General features: G+C 42.4%; 1 protein-coding gene across 4 annotated transcripts in view; it reads left to right on the plus strand.

Moving 5' to 3' along the window:
• evlb (Enah/Vasp-like b) overlaps nucleotides 1-18,258 on the plus strand; it is a 37,417-nt gene that overhangs the window by 4,028 nt on the left and 15,131 nt on the right. The window contains exon 1 of one of the 4 annotated variants that reach the window (XM_068342610.1): nucleotides 7,227-7,771. The exons of 1 other annotated variant lie outside the window; for it this stretch is intronic. In XM_068342610.1, coding sequence (XP_068198711.1) covers nucleotides 7,680-7,771 — 92 coding nt within the window. In that variant the 5' untranslated portion in view covers nucleotides 7,227-7,679. Of the gene's footprint in view, nucleotides 1-7,226; nucleotides 7,772-8,681; nucleotides 8,804-18,258 lie in introns of those variants that run through there. 2 more of the 4 variants (XM_068342609.1, XM_068342612.1) reach the window with 2 other exon arrangements.

The following is an 18,258-nucleotide window of genomic DNA, read 5'->3' on the forward strand; positions in this document are numbered from 1 at the left end:
TTTTGCAGTCTGTGACTGCATTGATTGTAGTTAGATTTTGTTACAGGGATGTTTGAAATTTTTTTCTAATTGTGAGCCGCAGGATATCAAACGTCGAGCCATCCGACATTCCTTGTTTACATGTAATAAACATGATGTGGTTTAACAAAGTTTAGTGTCCTGAACATATGTTAGTTCTTGTTATGAGGCTGATCTGACGAATGGTCAAAACTGCTGCAGTAAATATTTTATATCAATTCTAGGTTTATGTTAATGTGAAAAGGGGGGGTCACTTGTAATGAAACCACAATTTTTATCACCCACTCCCTCTTTGCTTTATAGAGAGTTGTACCATGTTTGCTGTTAACCCTTTCATCAGACTATTCAGTGTTTTGGTCGAGTCTCACAGCTCACACATTATTTTTTCTGGCAACTGTGAACACATTAAAGAAAGAAACAAGCTGGATCACATTTTTGTGAGCATCATAAGGAAATGCTCTCACTGAGTGTATCTACAAAACTCTTAGTGAGGTTTATTGTCCACAGCATGATGAACATATTTGTCATGTTTGAAAAATTCTAAACACGTGCTTGCCTCTGCCAAGGAGGTTCTGTTTTCACGGTGAGTGTTTGTCTGTTGGCAGGATTAGACAAAAACTGCGTCCATTCGCTTGAGGGAGGCCATTTTTAAAGCACATGTCTTATTGTAATTTGAATCAGAATTTGATCAAAGGCGACTGTTTGGCTTTGCTGGAGGTATGAACTCTAGCAAGTTAAGGTTATGGAAAGAATTGCTCCGCTGTTAACCCTGAAATATCTGAAGCCGAATCAGAGCTGAAGCCAGACCTGCTGTCTTGGTATTGATGTGCTCATCATCCAATCAGGCTCTGACCTCCCTGTGACCTCTGTGCAGCAGCAGAATGTAACCCTTCATGGAGTCCAAGTAAACCAAATGGGCTTCACTTGTATAGTATTTAAACATACGGTGGGGCCTTTTGGCTAAAAGCATCAAATAACTATGACATTTTGTTGACTGTCATTAATTTCAGATCCATTTGTCACTTGTTGGCAAGATTATAAGCCAATTTATATGAAAAAATAAGAAAGTGGGACTAAAACAAGTATGTGCAAACATCTGTAAGAGTAGATGAGAAGAGAAAAATTATTCAGTTTCTCTGCTCATGTGAGGAAAATTAATGGAGTGTCACTGATTTGTGTATATTTATATATTCCAGAAGCTGCAGCCTACAGATTGTGTCCTTATGCCGGTGCACAGAGCTGCAGCCCACTTTGTCATTACGCAGTATGACAGGCACTACAATAGTGAAGGATATTTCACAGCATATACATTCAGTGTCAGGTGTGAGGTCGTGTGTCTCTGCAGTGAATCTGTATCCTAGCAGGGGTTTGAATCAGGGGCGGTTTGAGGATGGAATGACAAATGCATGACATGAGCTAAAAAACACACACATGGCAGAAAGTGTTTCATGTGCCAACAGCATTTTGGCACATGAAACATTACATGTCATCATTTCGTCATTTGTGGAGCACTGTGGATGTTTTAGAAGGCTAGGGCGGATGTCTGAGCTTATAAGAGCAGTTAGAGTAAAAAAAAAAGAGGCGAACGGCACAAACCAATGGTGGAAGTGAATCGCTGGTTTTTAAACTTTCACCAATCAGATATTAGATATGAGATGTTCGGCTCACGCCTGCAGTTGCAGGACAGATACCAGTATTCTGTATTTCTATTGGCTATTGGGTGGGTTTGTTTTGTCTGCCAAGTGGTGTTGTACGTTTTGAACGTTGTACGTTTTTGAATCTGTTGTGCATTTGGACGTATCTCTGGTTGTACTTGAAGTTATAATATAGGTAGCATTGGAAAGTATTTTTTAAGGATATTATTTTGTTAATTTCCATGTGTCATCACAATTAAGTACCAGGAAATCAACAAAAAAGAAAGACAAAAGAAACCAAAGTTGTTTAAATCAATCCACTTGACTTTAACCCTGACCTGGATAACTGAGAACCTACACAGACAAGGACAAAAGAACCAATTTCAGATTTTCATCAGTTTCAAATGAAAATGACTCTTGCATTCAATGCTTCTCACAATACAGTCTTCTTCTTCTTCTTCTTCTTCTTCTGCCCTTAGTCTAGCTTCCACTACTCTCTCCCATAACTTCATTGTATGGCTCATCAGCTTTGTTCCTCTGTAGTTGCCACAACTCTGCACATCTCCCTTGTTCTTAAAAATGGGCACCAGCACACTACTCCTCCATTCCTCAGGCATCTTCTCACTATCTAAGATCCTGTTGAACAACCCAGTCAGAAACTCTACTGCCACCTCTCCTAGACACTTCCATACCGCTACAGGTATATCATCAGGACCGACTGCCTTTCCACTCTTCATCCTCTTCAGTGCCCTCCTCACTTCATCCTGACTAATCTTTGCTACATCCTGGTCCACAACAGTCACCTCTTCTAGTCTTTGTTCTCTCTCATTTTCCACGTTCATCAACTCTTCAAAGTACTCTTTCCATCTTCCCATCACACTACTGGCACCTGTCAATAGACTTCCATCCCTATCCTTAATCACCCTAACCTGCTGCACGTCCTTCCCATCTCTGTCTCTCTGTCTTGCCAACCGGTATAGATCAGTCTCTCCCTCCTTACTGTCCAACCTAGCATACAAGTCATTATAAGCTTCTTGTTTGGCCTTTGCTACCTCTACCTTCACCTTACGCTGCATCTCCCTGTACTCCTGTCTACTCTCCTCAGTCCTCTCAGTGTCCCACTTCTTCTTAGCTAACCTCTTTCTCTGTATGCACTCCTGTACCTCCTCATTCCACCACCAAGTCTCCTTATCTACTTTCCTTCCAGATGACACACCAAGTACTCTCCTACCTGTCTCCCTGATCACATTAGCTGTAGTTGTCCAGTCATCTGGAAGCACCTCCTGACCACCCAGAGCCTGTCTTAACTCCCTCCTAAAAGTCATGCAACACTCTTCCTTTTTCAGCTTCCACCATTTCGTCTTCTGCTCTGCCTTTGCCCTCTTGATCTTCCTCACCACCAGAGTCATCCTACACACCACCATCCTATGCTGTTTGGCTACACTCTCACCTACCACTACTTTACAGTCACTGATCTCCTTCAGGTTACACCGTCTACACAAGATGTAGTCTACCTGTGTGCTCCTACCGCCACTCTTATAGGTCACTCTATGTTCCTGCCTCTTCTGGAAGAAAGTATTCACTACAGCCATTTCCATCCTTTTTGAAAAGTCAACTACCATCTGTCCTTCTGCGTTCCTCTCCTGGATACCAAACCTGCCCATCACATCCTCATCCCCTCTGTTTCCTGCACCAACATGTCCATTGAAGTCTGCTCCAATGACAACTCTCTCACTTCTAGGCAAGCTCTGCATCACTTCATCAAAGTCCGACCAGAATTTCTCCTTCTCCTCCAGCTCACATCCTACCTGTGGAGCATACCCACTAACAACATTGAACATCACACCTTCTATTTCTAGCTTCAGACTCATCACTCTATCCGACACTTTTTACCTCCAGGACATTCCTAACAAACTCCTCCTTCAAGATAACTCCTACTCCATTTCTCTTCCCATCTACACCATGATAGAACAACTTGAACCCTGCTCCTAAACTTCTAGCCTTGCTACCTTTCCACCTGGTCTCCTGGACACACAGTATGTCTACCTTTCTTCTCTGCATCATGTCAACCAACTCTCTACCTTTTCCTGTCATAGTTCCAACATTCAACGTCCCTACTCTTAGTCCTATACTCTTGGTGTTCCTCTTCTCTTTCTTCGAGCGAACGCACTTTCCTCCTCTCCTTCTTCGACCAACAGTAATCCAATTTCCACCGGCGCCCTGTAGGTCAACAGCGCCGATGGCGGTCGTTGTTAACCCGGGCCTCGACCGATCCGGTATGGAAGTCATAGGTTTGATTCGCATCTTTGATTTGGCAAAAGTTTTACGCCGGATGCCCTTCCTGACGCAACCCTCTGTATTTATCCGGGCTTGGGACCGGCACAATAAGACACTGGCTTGTGTCCTCTTGCGGCTACATTGAAAATGACTCTTGCATTCAATGCTTCTCACAATACAGTCTGACCCCTGTATTTAATCTGCAAACGTGTGTATGGTTGTGTGTTGAAGAGAGAGAGGTAATCACATCTCTGTGAATGAGAGGGAAATGAGCCCCCCCCCCCCTGTCCGTCCGCCCCACCTCTCCTTCTCCCCTCCCGCTCTCTGAAGCTCCTCTCATCAGCTCCCGGTTGCATGTGGTGTAATTAAAACGATCGGATCATGTGAGTCAGACAGTTGCTGTGTGTGTGTGCGTGTGTGTGTGTGTGTGTGTGTGTCTGTGTGTGTGTGTGTGTGTGTGTGTGTGTGTGTGTGTTTGTTTGCAGCTGTAATTCTATCCCTGGTGCTGAGACGATGAGCTGCCAACAGTTAACTGAGAAGACAGGAAGCGTCAGGGATCCTTAACCTGCTCTGTGTCACGCCTCTCACCTTCAGTCAGTCCCTTTTCTTTCTGCTTTTGCACTTCATCTGGTATGCTGTGAATGCACACAGGTGGATTGTGGGTATTTTTGGAGATGAAATGAAACAGAAGTCATATTGGATTATGCAGAATTACATGTGATTCGATATCCAGAAAAAAGAAAATCCCACATCACATCCTGCATGCCTTTGGCCTCTTTTTTTAAACGCTGACTCCAGTTCATTGGAATAAAAATGAATCTATGAAGTAACGGTTAACATTGAGCGAATGATTCGTGCATTTAGACCTTTAGTCCTTGAATTTTAGGAAACCAATCAATCAAAGATATGTTTCCTGTTAGTTTTTTAAATCAAAACTCGGACATGGGCAGATCCAGGGATTGGATCCAGAGGAGGGGCACTGGCTTCAACCAAAATCTGATTGGCCCTTGAAGTGGTCTTGTTCTGTTATTTGTCTTTTATTTTGAAGGAACCAGTTGTATCTTTAGTGATGATGTGTTTTTGTCATGGGGGGAGGGAAGGATTCCGTTGATGTGATTTGGATGTCAGTGAGGCCCCGTCCACACGATGACGGAGTTTTTTGAAAAAGCGACTTTTTAAAATCACATCGAAAACAATTCGCGTCCACACGAAAGCGTTTTCAAAAAAATCTCCGTCCACACGTAAACGCACCAGTGCGTTTTCGAAGACGGCAATAAGCATGCCAAACCATGTGGTGGCAGTATTGAGTCAAATTTTATCCAATAGGAATCCTCAGTGTTTTGTTGTCACAACACACGGGCCCATAAATATGACGTCACAGCGGTTTTCGTCACAGGCAAGACGTCAGCGTTTTTAAAAAGTTGCGGATACACCGTCCACACGACAACGCAGACCTAGCGTTTTTTTAAAAATCCACCTCGGCCAGCGTTATCGAAAAGTTGCGTTTACGTTCCAGATATCTGCGTTGTCGTGTGGACGGAAGGCCTAAACGCTACAAAAAAGTTGCGTTTTCAAAAAGTTCCGGCATCGTGTGGACGGGGCCTGATTTGACCTGAAGCTCACACCTATTTAACAACACTGACTGTTCATGATGTTTCAGATGTACCATCAGTTCATGATGAACAAATTCCCTTCACATTGTGATCATCATAGTTGTGTATTTCTTGCTAAAACAGTTGATACGGTTGGAAACGAGTCCTAAAACAAAAGGTTCAACTCCAGCATGATTCAATTAATTCATGATGAATCTACGTTTACAGCTACTGGTTTGGACTCAAATCGCTTTTTCAAGAAGGAGACAATCACTTTTTCTCCCTGATTATTATTTATCAGATGGATACAACACATCTTATTAAGGTGGGCTCTGTCATGAACTGCGAGAAAGAAGGTGGAGTAAAAGTTGCCATTGTGGGAAACGATAATCTTTTTTTTAAAAAGAGGACGTTTCAGTTTATCTTATGCTGAGATTTTCAAAAGGAAGCATTAAGACACGATTCCTTTCATATAAAAGAAAAAAACTTCAGAAAGTTTCTGTCAATCAGGAAACTTCCTGAGCAAAACACACAGTCCGACTACAGCCAGTGACCTTTCATTGGCGCTTCATCATGCAGAGGGAGTCTGACAGAAGATACCATAGAGCTATCTTGTCTAAATCTGTGTGAACAAACTGTGTATGCAGCCCTTGAAGTCTGTAATGTAGCTGGAGCTGTGATGAAGGCTCATTTCCCGAAGAAGACTTCATGATGCAAGTCACTGCAAGAACACATCTGCATGTCATTGAAATAAAAGTGCTTCCTACGGGGTTTTGCAAATACGTGAACTGATATGACAGAGATATAAAAAGGGAAAGGAGAGAGATTTATTAGGTTTAAAATATGTGGGCAAAATCCATCGCTGGTGGGTGAGTAAATGGCACGAACATCAGTGTCCACTGCCCCACTCATGGGTCACAATGCCTGTGTAATCAATGATATTGCATGCTGGGAAAACACAGCAGCAGAGATATAGGTGATGTTAGCAGAGCGGGCTATTTCTGGGATGTACAATAAACCTGACAGGGATTTATTGGAGATAAAGACTCAGGAGATTAATGTTATGGCTAGATAACCCACCTGTCTACCTGTATGTCTGTCTGTCTGTAAATGTATCTTTACATACACCCAGCTGGTTCATAGTTGTCACATGTTGGGTCATATTCCTGTCTCTATCTGTTCCTTCCTGTTCATGAACATCCAGTGAGCGCTGTCAGATCAGTGACGTCTGTGTGTGAGTTTATCTAGAGCTCCACCCCAGCCCGGCATGCCACCTCAAGTCATATGCGAGAAAAGACGACAGCCATCAGATGAATTAAACTCTGATGCTCCTCCTCTCTGCCCCCCCCCCCACTCCCACCCCACCCCTTCCATCCCTCCATGTGGGCTTATGCATCCTCTCTTTGGCCAATCCTGCAGCCGTGTAGAGGAGAGAGGGAGGGGCAGGACCAGCAGCAGCGAGGGCCGGCGGCTCATCGGTCTTGTCACAGCTGGGAGGGGAGGATGGGAGGGATGGAGGGAGGAGGGACGAGGTGAGGGAGAGGGAGGAGGTAATCCAATGAGACACAGAGAGGAGAGGCAGCGCCAGGGCAACGCCTCAAAGCACCGGGAATCTCAGTCCATCTCCATCTCCCCCATCTCTGAAGCGTAAAAAACCCAAAAGACTCTCATCACCCATTCAGTCTCTGTCTGTGGCTGAGGACTACTCCCATATATTTTAGCCTCCCTTTACCTTGTAGTGATTTTTTTATTCCTTCTAATTTTTCCTCTCTATCAGCTAAAGAAGTGATCTGTAACCAGGATTAATTTTTGTCGTCTTTACCATCTTTCCCTGGAGTCATCTTTGTTCCTCACAGCTGCTGAGGGTCCAGTGGATGCTAGTAGGGAAATAGGTTAGTGTGCCTGTTTGCTGCCGGGCGACAAAGGTGATTGAATGTTCTTGCATGGTGGAGAGGAAGAGGAGGGGGATGCCGTCCTGGTGGTAATGCTCTTACCAACTGGGGAGATGGTGGCTTGAGATGTTCCTCTGAACTCCGACTTTAAGCGACAGCTTCATTGACCAAAGTCAGGAAAGACAAAGGAAAAACCGGCCTGTTTTGTTTGTTTTTTGCAAATTGTGGAACTGAACTGAAGCGTGTGTCTGCTGTGCGTGGACACCATGGACGTCAACCTGCAGTCGCACCGGTTTTACTTCCCCCAGATCTACTGTGCTGAACCGGGACAGCCACAGCTCACAGAATTCAAAGTCAGGTAGGCTTCCAGTGATGGGAAAGGCTTTCATAGAGCGAAAGATCCACTACTGACCACTGAATGGTGGAAACACCTGAACCTCAGGTGTGAATTTCCCTTTTTTTTTTTTTTTTTTTTTACAGTGTCACCTTTTTACTGCTGATACACCCAACATGTAGCTGGAGCATCATGATTCCACTGATCTCCAGTTGCTGCAGCACAGAAGCCTTTCTGTGTATGATGAGTGCTGCTGTGAGTGGATGGTTGCCCTTGCAGGGGGGATGGGGCTGCATGCTAATGTGTTAGCTAGCTGTGCAGAAAAGAGTTCTCCTCCCTGGAGAAGCAGAGGGCATTGATGGGTTGTGCACAAGCGTGCCAAGTTTGGACAGATGGGGTGACAGTGCAGCAGTTGTGTTATATCTGCCATCCAGGGCCCAGTGGCCGCTGTGGTCTTCTTGTTTGCCCGCCTCTGTGATTCTTTTGTTCTCTATTTACGCCTCTCCTTTTCTTTGCCGCCACTCTTCCCTTCCAGTCAATGGTGGAAGTGCTCGGGGTGGCTTGTTGCATCCACGCCTGCTCTGTTTGCAGACGGCTCCAGGACGCATGCTCAGACGTGCAACAGATTCCCTGCTCTTTGTCTTGTTGAGATGTAATTGTGCCTGATAGAGTTGTTGCATCCAGACACGTCAGACTTGATGATGTGTGACATCCACAGCGGAAAAAAATTTTTTTTAGACATTCCATTCATACACATTTTTCACTTCTCTAACCATCAAGTCATCCATCCATTGCATTCGTGGTGGGAGACGTCCTTGTAATCTTGTGTGCGATACGATTGGCGATTCATACGCTAACAGCTCTGATTAGTGCAGCTTTAAGGGACTCAGCCAGACTTTTCATCACTAAGCAGCTTTTAGTTTGGCAAGTGTTCCGGGCTGGAGCAGCTTTATGGGGCGACGGCGTGTCACTATCGCAGGCTGGCCGGGCTCCTTGGTGACTCCACAGGAGTCCAAGGGCATCACTGCTGCATGACATCACCTGAACGACACAACGGTATCTATTTACCCAACTTACCTACCTGCATCTACTTTGTTTTAGTTTCTCCAGAATTATGACATTTCTAACAGAAATATGCAGCACTAAATATCATGTTACTCCCTCACTTTGTGATTAAAAGCAAATTTGAAAATGGTTCAAGCCAAGTAAACAATTAAAGCTGTTTTGAACCACAACAGCCCTACACCAGTGACCTTCTGGGAAACATCTACGTCAGCGCACATCAGGAAATGTCAGCGAATATCAGGGTTTTAATGTGTGTGTGTGTGTGTGTGTGTGTCAACTGCAGCCTTTATTTAAAAAAAAGCTTCCGTCTCACACATTTGTGGCTCTTCCTCACACCTCTCCTCTTCCTCTTGTGTACAAGGGAGGCACAGCAACACATGCAAACTCTCACCCACAGCCATGGTGTGATTTTACTGAGGTTCTAGAGATGGAAATTGCAGTGTGTTTTTACAAAACGGATCCAGACCGTAAGACAATACTAAGATTTCAGATCTATATATGCAATGAATCCTCATACCTTATACGTATATTATAATGTGACTCTAAATAAATCATTTGTGATTTTTGTATGAAAAGAAAATTCCATGTGTGGTCAGGGAAGAAGATGAGAGATTGGAGAAAGAAAAATGACAGGAGAGACGGAGGGGAAAAGAGAGGGAGTGGAGGGAAATAAAAGGGAGAGAAAATACCAGGAGAGAGGGGGGATGGTGAGAAAAGCCAAGCCAAGCAAAAGGACAGACGGGATGAGGGGATGGGATGGAATTGTAGAAGAAAGGAGTGATTACAGAAAACAAAAATAACTATGGGGCTGATTTTGGGTGGGTTTTGTTTGTGTGCATGTCTTGGAAGAACCTTCATAAAGGATGGAGGGATGTTAGCGCTATCCTGGGCTCCATGGTAATGGAAGTAATCGTAGCCACAATATAGCCAGATAACCATGACAACCGGCACTGACCAATCCACAGCAGCGCAGAGGCACATACAGTAATGCACAGAAACGCACACAAACACACACAGGGAGACCTTCTGCTTTGTTGCCTCTTGAAGCTTCAAGCAGAAAACCAGCCTTCTTGGAAATGTGTTGGACGTGGATGGTCTATGATTTATTTATCCTGCGCAATAATATATGTTTAAAAAAATGTACCTTAACCCAATATTGCATCCTTTCAGTGAGCATATTGCCTCTTTTCATAAGTCTGAAGTAATTTTAGTCTACAAAAAATAATAAAAATTTTAAAATAGTTGAAATGCCGCATATTTTCCCTGTGTTACTTTATGTAAGTGTGAATAGTTTTTTGTCAAAGCAAAACTTTGACATCTTTTTCTTTAAATGATGATTCTTCAAATTAACCTTTCTTTCTTTATAACTATATATTGTAGTTCTTTAAACTCGTATCTCTTTAATAGCAGCAGCCGATTAGAAAGCATTTTTGTAGTTTTGGGAGGTATGGAAAGGTAATTCTGTATTGAGAGAGTGTTTTCAGGTCATGCGATCGACATTTGATGATATTATTGATGGGATGACTTGCATCAGCCTAAAAGGTGAACTTGAGGTCATCTTACTTACCTTGCCTTGGGTTAAACCAGAGGGATGGGAGATTCCAAAAGTTGATGAGAAAGTAAAATTTTTTATTTTAGTCATCTAAAATAAACCAACACAGTTGTCTGACTGCCCACTTATGCAATGTACTTTCATTACTGGCTGATTCTCCACCTCTTATTTCCTTCCTTATTCACCTTGAAAGCGTCTGACTTAAACCCAAGAGCTGCTTTATCCTAATGCACATCATTCCTCTAGGATTATATCACAATGATGGAAGGTCTGTCTGTTTTCCAGGATTCCCAGAGGAGACATTGTTCCCTCATTGCAATGCAGCCTGACGGATTAGAGACGGAGTCCATCACATGCACGTCAAGCATAATAAACCACCGCTGAAAATTTGCAAATATTCTGGGTCATTGAATGCACTGACGGATGATTTGTGGCACAAATAGGACCTACGAGAAACCACGTCTGATGTGGCGCTGTGCAAGCAGGAGTTCATTACAGACGCCTTTAGAATCAAAAAGACTATCAGGCAGTGCAATAGTCTGCAATGGAAAGCACTTAACCTAACGGCCCTTAGCAGACACCTACCTGTGCACTTGTCATGTGTTTTGTATGTCAGTGTGAGGCTCCACAGTGAGTTTAATGGCATAGTGGTGAAAGGAGATGCTCACCCTCAAGGCATCTCTACCTTTAATTCTCCTCCCTTCTTTGGTTCCAGGGATGAGGATGAGTTGATGCTCCGATGAGGCTCTCACCTACATACAGTCTTCTCTCTGCTGGGACATTTTTCCCCTCTGCCAAATGGAGATGCATGCATTTTTTAAATCCACCCGTACTCTTTTCTATGCTTCCTACCTCTCTGTCTCGTCACATTTTCCTCTCTGTCCTCTGTTTCACCCCGGATTTCTTTCTTACTTCATCTCTCTCTTCCTCTCAGCATGGGGTCCAAACATCTTGAGTTGTTGGGTTGATAAGAAAAATGACTGACCTACGTGCATGCACTCAAACACACACACACACACACACACACACTCACACACACACACACACACACACACACACACACACACACACACACACACACACACACACACACACACACACACACACACACACACACACACCATTGGCTGTAGACAAAGATTGTACATCAGTATTTTTATGGTACACATGTCAGCAGACAGACCTGAGGCAACAGACTCCGTATTTAACATTTCAGGAAATGCTTATTAAACTCAAATCAGGATGAATCCAAACCTGAAGCCTTTAACACCAGACATGGAACCAAACTCCTTCAAAAGGAGTAGTTTAACCCTTTAGAAGCTGATCTGTTTGCTTCTCTCTGCAGGATCACTCCCACTGAAGAGAAGTTAATTCTGCCTGAATGAGATACAACAGACTAACTAAATGGGAAGTAGGGATAAAAACCTAAACCTAAGGTAGAGAAGATCACAGCTGTTCACAACACTAAAAATAAAACCATTGTCTAAAACTATTACAATAAAATAATAAATCATAATGACACTGATGTCACCTCCAACTAAGCTGCAGCTTGGTGCTGATTCAGTTAGGCTTCACGCCACCATTAGTGAAATATTGTTTTCCTTGAGTTGTACTATGAGGCTCTGACTATTATGGGATATCACAGACTGTTTGGCAGATGTTGGCAGAGGTTTCTACTCCCTGAGTGCTGTCAGGTTTATTTAATTTAGACATCCATTACACCATTAAAGTGATCTTCGTGTACCCAAGGGATTGAAACCTCCTCTCTTTTCTTTGTTTACGGAGTTCTCACCAGATTAACTTATTTGTTTAAGACTGGATTCAGCTATTGACCACCCCTGTCGACGTGTCTGTTATATCAGAGGATTTGTCCGTCTCAGCAGACACATAAAGGACCATCCGAAGAGTAAATTCTCCACCGCTGCATGTCTCAGTTATTTTCCACTCTCCTTGTATTTTCAAGCAGGTCTGACAAACAATCCTGTCTTTAATTTCAAGTCCTTCCACTCAGTGATGGGAGAATAATGCTGGGAACAAGAGGATGTGAGGAAGTTAAGACCACCCAAAGCCAGCTTGTAAACTCTCTGTTTGAGCCATTTTGCTGATGTGACACCATTTTTACAAGTTTTAAATCTTGTTTAAAAAAAAAAAACACACACTACAATGAGAAATTAAAACTTCTTTAAATCCCTGCCACATAATTTAAACATGAATCTTTTTCTCATCCATTACAATTGATAAAACATGCAGTTATTGCCCCCACACATACAAACTTGAGAGCACCTGATCTCACGTTAAAATGCCTGATCCTGCTGCTTTTGAGAGGCTCAGTATTACCACTGGAGGTTGAGGAAACTCTTAAATGCTTTATATCTCATGTGGAACAGCAGTTTAAAAAAAAAACCTCATCCTTGCACTCTTTTTGCAGGCTCTCAGCTGGAATTAAACTATAAATTCAGATCTGTTTTATGACACCAGGACATTGCTTTTAATTTTTTGTTCTCTACTTTTTGCTGTCCCAGCTGACCTCAGTGGACTGTCAGAAGCATTTGAGGGTTTATTAATGTTTTGAGAAGAGAACAACCCAAACCCCAAAGCAAGGCAACATGTACAGTAGACACTGCACATTTTCATAAATATGCGTTATGGTCTGTGAAGTCTGTAGTGTTTGCCTTCGAGGCAATGGGGCATCCACTGTTTCAGACTCATACGGATGCATACAGCCATGCAAATACCCAGTTGCAGCCACATGAGAGTTATTTGATGATGAGAGGAAGAGGCAGCACATTGTTTAGTGTTGTTGCACAGACATTCATGCCTGTAATTAAAGAGCAGACAGTCTGAGGGATCAAGTTGCTGTTTTTTAATCCATATTTCACTGCTCATTCATCTTTTCTTCACAGCCTTATTTTCTAGGCCAAGCACATATTCCAGTCCAGTTGTTACGCCAGCAGATTAGCGTGCTCTTGCTTGGTCGGAGCAGTTGACACTAGAGTCCAGGAGCATGTGTGTGCTAGTGTGTGTTAACGTGTGTGTGTGTCCTGACGTCCTGTCGGTGTGCATCTTCCGAGCTTCTAGCCTCTGACATGTATTCAAATTTACACACTAGCCAAAAACGTTGATATACGAGCACACACACACACACACACACACACACACACACACACACACACACACACACACACACACACACACACACACACACACACACACACACACACACACACACACACACACCACGTTCAAAGGCCAGGATGTGGTTGTAAGATGTTCAGGGAGTTCAGGTGCTGCACAACAGCAATGAATTTCCAAAGCATTAGTGAAGGAGAGAAAGAAAAAACTTCATTATTATAATTGAAATGAACTGAAACCAGTGCGTTTTAAGCCTACAGCCACGGGTTCTCCACCTTCCTTCCACCACTGAACTGTAGACGTGGGATTGGATATTTCTCTTTCTATTTTTCTTTCTTTCTTTGTGGCCCTCTGATGAACTCTCAAATCGCCCCAGTGTCATCTGGGAAAAGCTCCCTGATCCCACCCCAAACAAGATGAGTGGCTCCAGAAAAAGGAATGTTGTTCCTATGGACAAACCGAAGAACAACATGTTGTTGTTTATGCCACCAGCATAGCCAAAACACAAATAAGTACAATCTGTAATAAATAACCTTAAAAATGCATTTTGTGGTCATGACCCTTCACTATATCTGTTGTCTAAAAAGATGTCGTCTGCAAACGTTGTGCTAGAGGTAGAGGTGACCTCTCCCTGTATTTGGGTCTGGATATGCAGTGTCACATCCAATAATAGCTAAACCTGTGCCAGACTGCAGCTTTCTCATTAAGCATAGCTTCATAGCCAGTGGAAGACTGATGACCATCTCTTCTGTCAGCCTACCCTTAGCTACAACATTAACACAAGCGCACCGTGAGCATTATTTCCACGCACGTAAAGCTTCTAACATCATTCAGCCGAGGTCAGCTATTTTTAGAGTTTCTCTTTCCCGATTCGGTTTGTTTTCTGTGGTTTGTTTGAAAGTCTGCTGTCAGCACAGGTTCATTTTCTCTCTGTCTTACTTTTTTTCTTCTTTCCCGGCTTACACTCTTTTTTTTTTTCCGTCTCCTTCACTACCAGAACCTCAAATACATGAGCAGGCTGCTTATGTAACAGGCCTGCAAAAACCAGGCTTTAAGATTCAGCCCAACAGTTTATATTATCTGGACCATTTTTCACAGATAAAGGTATAAACATGTTCCTGCAGATAAACACACACACACCGACTTGATTATTCCATCAGACACAAGTAGCCTATGTGCAAGAATATACACAGACACACAGACACACACACACACACACAGGACTGATTTTGATGCTGAATTATTTTCAAAGTTGTTTCAGGTTAACAAACGGAACCATCACAGTTCTTATTTGTCGTTACCGAAATTTACAGATTGTCCTAAAGTCACTGCAATTTCATTCTTTTATGGATGTTGGACTCAATTATTTATAATGTATTTTTATTTCAGCGATAATTGGAGGAGGATGTCGGATCTCCTGTTTGTTTCTAAGGTGACTTGATAAATTGCCAATATATTCTGCTAAATTTCTACACAGGGCAGATTTTAGGTCAAGAAAGATTGAATTTTGACATAGGTGTGGGTATCGATGCAGGTTTTGCATCGCTTTTTATTTTATTTAAAATTTTAGATTATTTTTAAAAATAAAACGAGAACTTTTGATGTTCAGAAGATGTGCGACGGGAGCCACGTCTGGATCATAATGTAGATCTGACTGATCTGAGGGTTCTTATATTATATCCATATTATATTGGATCTCATTTATGGAGATGGTAGGAATTAGAGGCTGCAAATAACTTTTGCTACCATTTAGTAGTCTTCCTAAAAGGAATATTTATGATGATCACTGAAAAGAATAAGCTCAAACTCAATTCAAATTTCACACTTCCACAAACCAGTTGTATAAACTTTTTTAAAAAAAAACATATTTTTAAACCTCGTCTTTGCGCTGCTCCCAGTGGACTCCTCTCCACAGTTCTTGTTGTGGAAGTTTTTTCTGCACAGAGAACACATTTGCATGTCAGAACTTTTTTGATCATTTTACAAAGTTACAGGAGAGTGAGCCGCCTGAACATTTTTGCAGTGCACACATGGCTGACATCCAAAGCAGCACGTTCTGCTTTGACAGGCGCTGCAACGGCAGTAACTGGGACAGATCTGTAGCGGCGGATCCTCCCTATCCTCCCTGAAGAAACAGTCGACAGACTCAAATGGGAGCTGAAATTAATGCCATTTAGCCAAAGTGGCTTCTCCTGATGCCAACTGGCTCCAGTGGTTGAGTTCCAGTAACAGTTAACAGCACAAATGATCCCGTTTTCTATGAAAGCTGAGGTTTAGCTCCAGCTCGGGCTCATTGCTAATGTAGCCGTGCTCTGGCACGCTTATAAATGTTTAAGCTGTCAGCTGTTCTTTCTGTTTAATGCGGCCTTGATGTTTCATGCAGATGAAGTTCACATGCGCAGAACTAACACACACTTCAATGCACTAACAAGACATTTCTTTGTGCACCCTTTTTGGCTAGTTTGAAGGCAGTGGTTTTGCCATCATTTCTGTCCTCTCTAGGAAAACAGAGCACAATAAGTCGAGGAGTTGGACATACATAAAGAAAGAATAGTTTAATCCCACACATCCAAACTATTTCTAAGACCAACTTTCCCCCGACCAAAACCCTTCAAAAAAATTCTGGTTTTGTTGATGTTTCTGGATCAATCCTGCTAACTAACCGGCGGACATCAGTGAAAACAGGATCTCCTTGTTGGAGGTGATTAAACTGTGTGTCGCTTAGATTTTCATGGTGTTTCCACTGTTTTATTGACGGTGCATCATCAGGACGGCCAACAGAATGCCAGTTTGTTGTGGGTCATCAGTTGTCCTATTTTTCACCTTTTGCACCATTTTATGTCCTTGTTTTCTGTAGTTTCTCCCTTTTTGAAGCTTTTTCCTGGTTTTTAAATAGTTTTTGAACTTCAACATCATGGAACATCGTGTCAACGATGTTGACAGAGATTTTGCACAAACACATGTTGTGTCGTTCTGTGTGAGCGTTCGACTGCAACAGGAAATATTATAAGCCTTTTAGATGCAGGTTTGCAAGCGAGTCAGAAAACACAGGTTGAAACAAATGCAGGATAAATGGAGTTTTCCTTTCACTCCGGTGTTTTAGAGTAAATCGTTTTGAGCTGGAGAATAAATGAACAATGTCAAACTGTTTCTGGGTGTTGGAGAGATGTGTTTTTTCTGTTGTTCTATTTCCAGATCCTTCTTTGTTGTTTTGCACATCCTTGCCTTTAGCGACAACAGGAAGTAGAACAGCATGACTGCATCAATGTTGTGGTGTTTCTAAGGTAGTGTTTTAAGAGGTCATCTGACAGCACCGATTGTTGTGAGACAAAGACTGACTCATTGGAAATACTCTGACAGGAAGGTAACACACACACGCACGCACACACGCATGCACACACACACACACACACACACACACACGCACACACACACATACACGGCTTTAATGATAGAATAGAGTAACAGGAAAAGGCTTTACTCACAGTAATCTCCTCATTGACTGACTCACCGTCTGTCTAAAATAAATCTGACCAGAAAGTCAAACATTCTCTCTCAGTTACAATTAAGCTCTAAATGGATTCAGATGGAAAACAAATTGAAACCAATATATTATGTGGAAATGAAATGACAATTTCCACCTCTGCTTTATTGCAAAATGCCATTACCAAGCAGATATGTTGCTAAATCTGTATTCTGCCTCCCTCTTTGGTAATTCATCAACCAAACAGGGGATCAAAGGGATAATTGTGTTTTTTTTAAACATCAGTCTCTCTCTTATGCAGACAGCATGATTTTCCCACCTGTGTTTTCTCTATGAGTCTGTGATAATCCCCCCCCCCCCCCTCCGACAGATCACGGCTGTGCTGTTTGTCTGAGATCACAGTGAAGCTGGCCGAGTAAATTTAGTGCAGGCAGACAGGAGCTCCAGAAATAGTGACAGGAACAAAACGTTTAGACGCTTTGACACCGCTGAGAATGAGCCAACTCACCATCGGTCCAGGTGTGGGCCGACGGTTGTCTCCTCAGCATCAATGAAGACCAGCAGATTTAACCCATGCAAGAAGAGAAGGAACTCAGAGAGCTTCACGTCCCAAAAACAGTTTCTAGACTCAATCATTTAACTATATATCAACAAGACACTTTACTTTGATGCGCCTTGACTCAAAATGAATAATTACATCACAAATCCCAAAACATATCGCCCCTTATAAGTGTAAACATTTATTTTAATTTGATATTTTTTGCACCTAATTATGTCTTATGTCTTCGTCATATCTGCATATCTTTTATTTTGATTAGTGTAAAGGTTTTCATGATATTGGCTGATAAGAACGGAAGGTTTTAGTCACTGTTTGTGTAAAACCTTTAAGTGAATGGGGAGCGCTGGAGCTGGAGCTCACATTACTGAAAAAAGCGATCCAGAATCTGCACGTTTTTACAGATCCATCTCATAATTACTGTACACAAAATTTAGTATATTGTCAGAGGTAAGATTACATTTTGGCTGTTAGAAAAGAAGCGGTACAAGAAAAGCCAATATTGGTAAAGACACAAAGAAGAACAACTGATGCTCGTTTTTAGAATTTAGAAAGAGGGAGATGAAAAGTGAAAAATGTTTGTATTTGAGGAATAACTATGCTTTTCACCCGTGCAAACATTCATTTCTGTGGATGAATAATTCAACTGTTTGTATCACACCCTCATTACTCTGACCGTAAAAACAAATCCAAATATGTTAACTGAAGGTTTGAGAGGCAAA

This window comes from Antennarius striatus, chromosome 19 (assembly GCF_040054535.1).
Source record: "Antennarius striatus isolate MH-2024 chromosome 19, ASM4005453v1, whole genome shotgun sequence".
NCBI lineage: Eukaryota > Metazoa > Chordata > Actinopteri > Lophiiformes > Antennariidae > Antennarius > Antennarius striatus.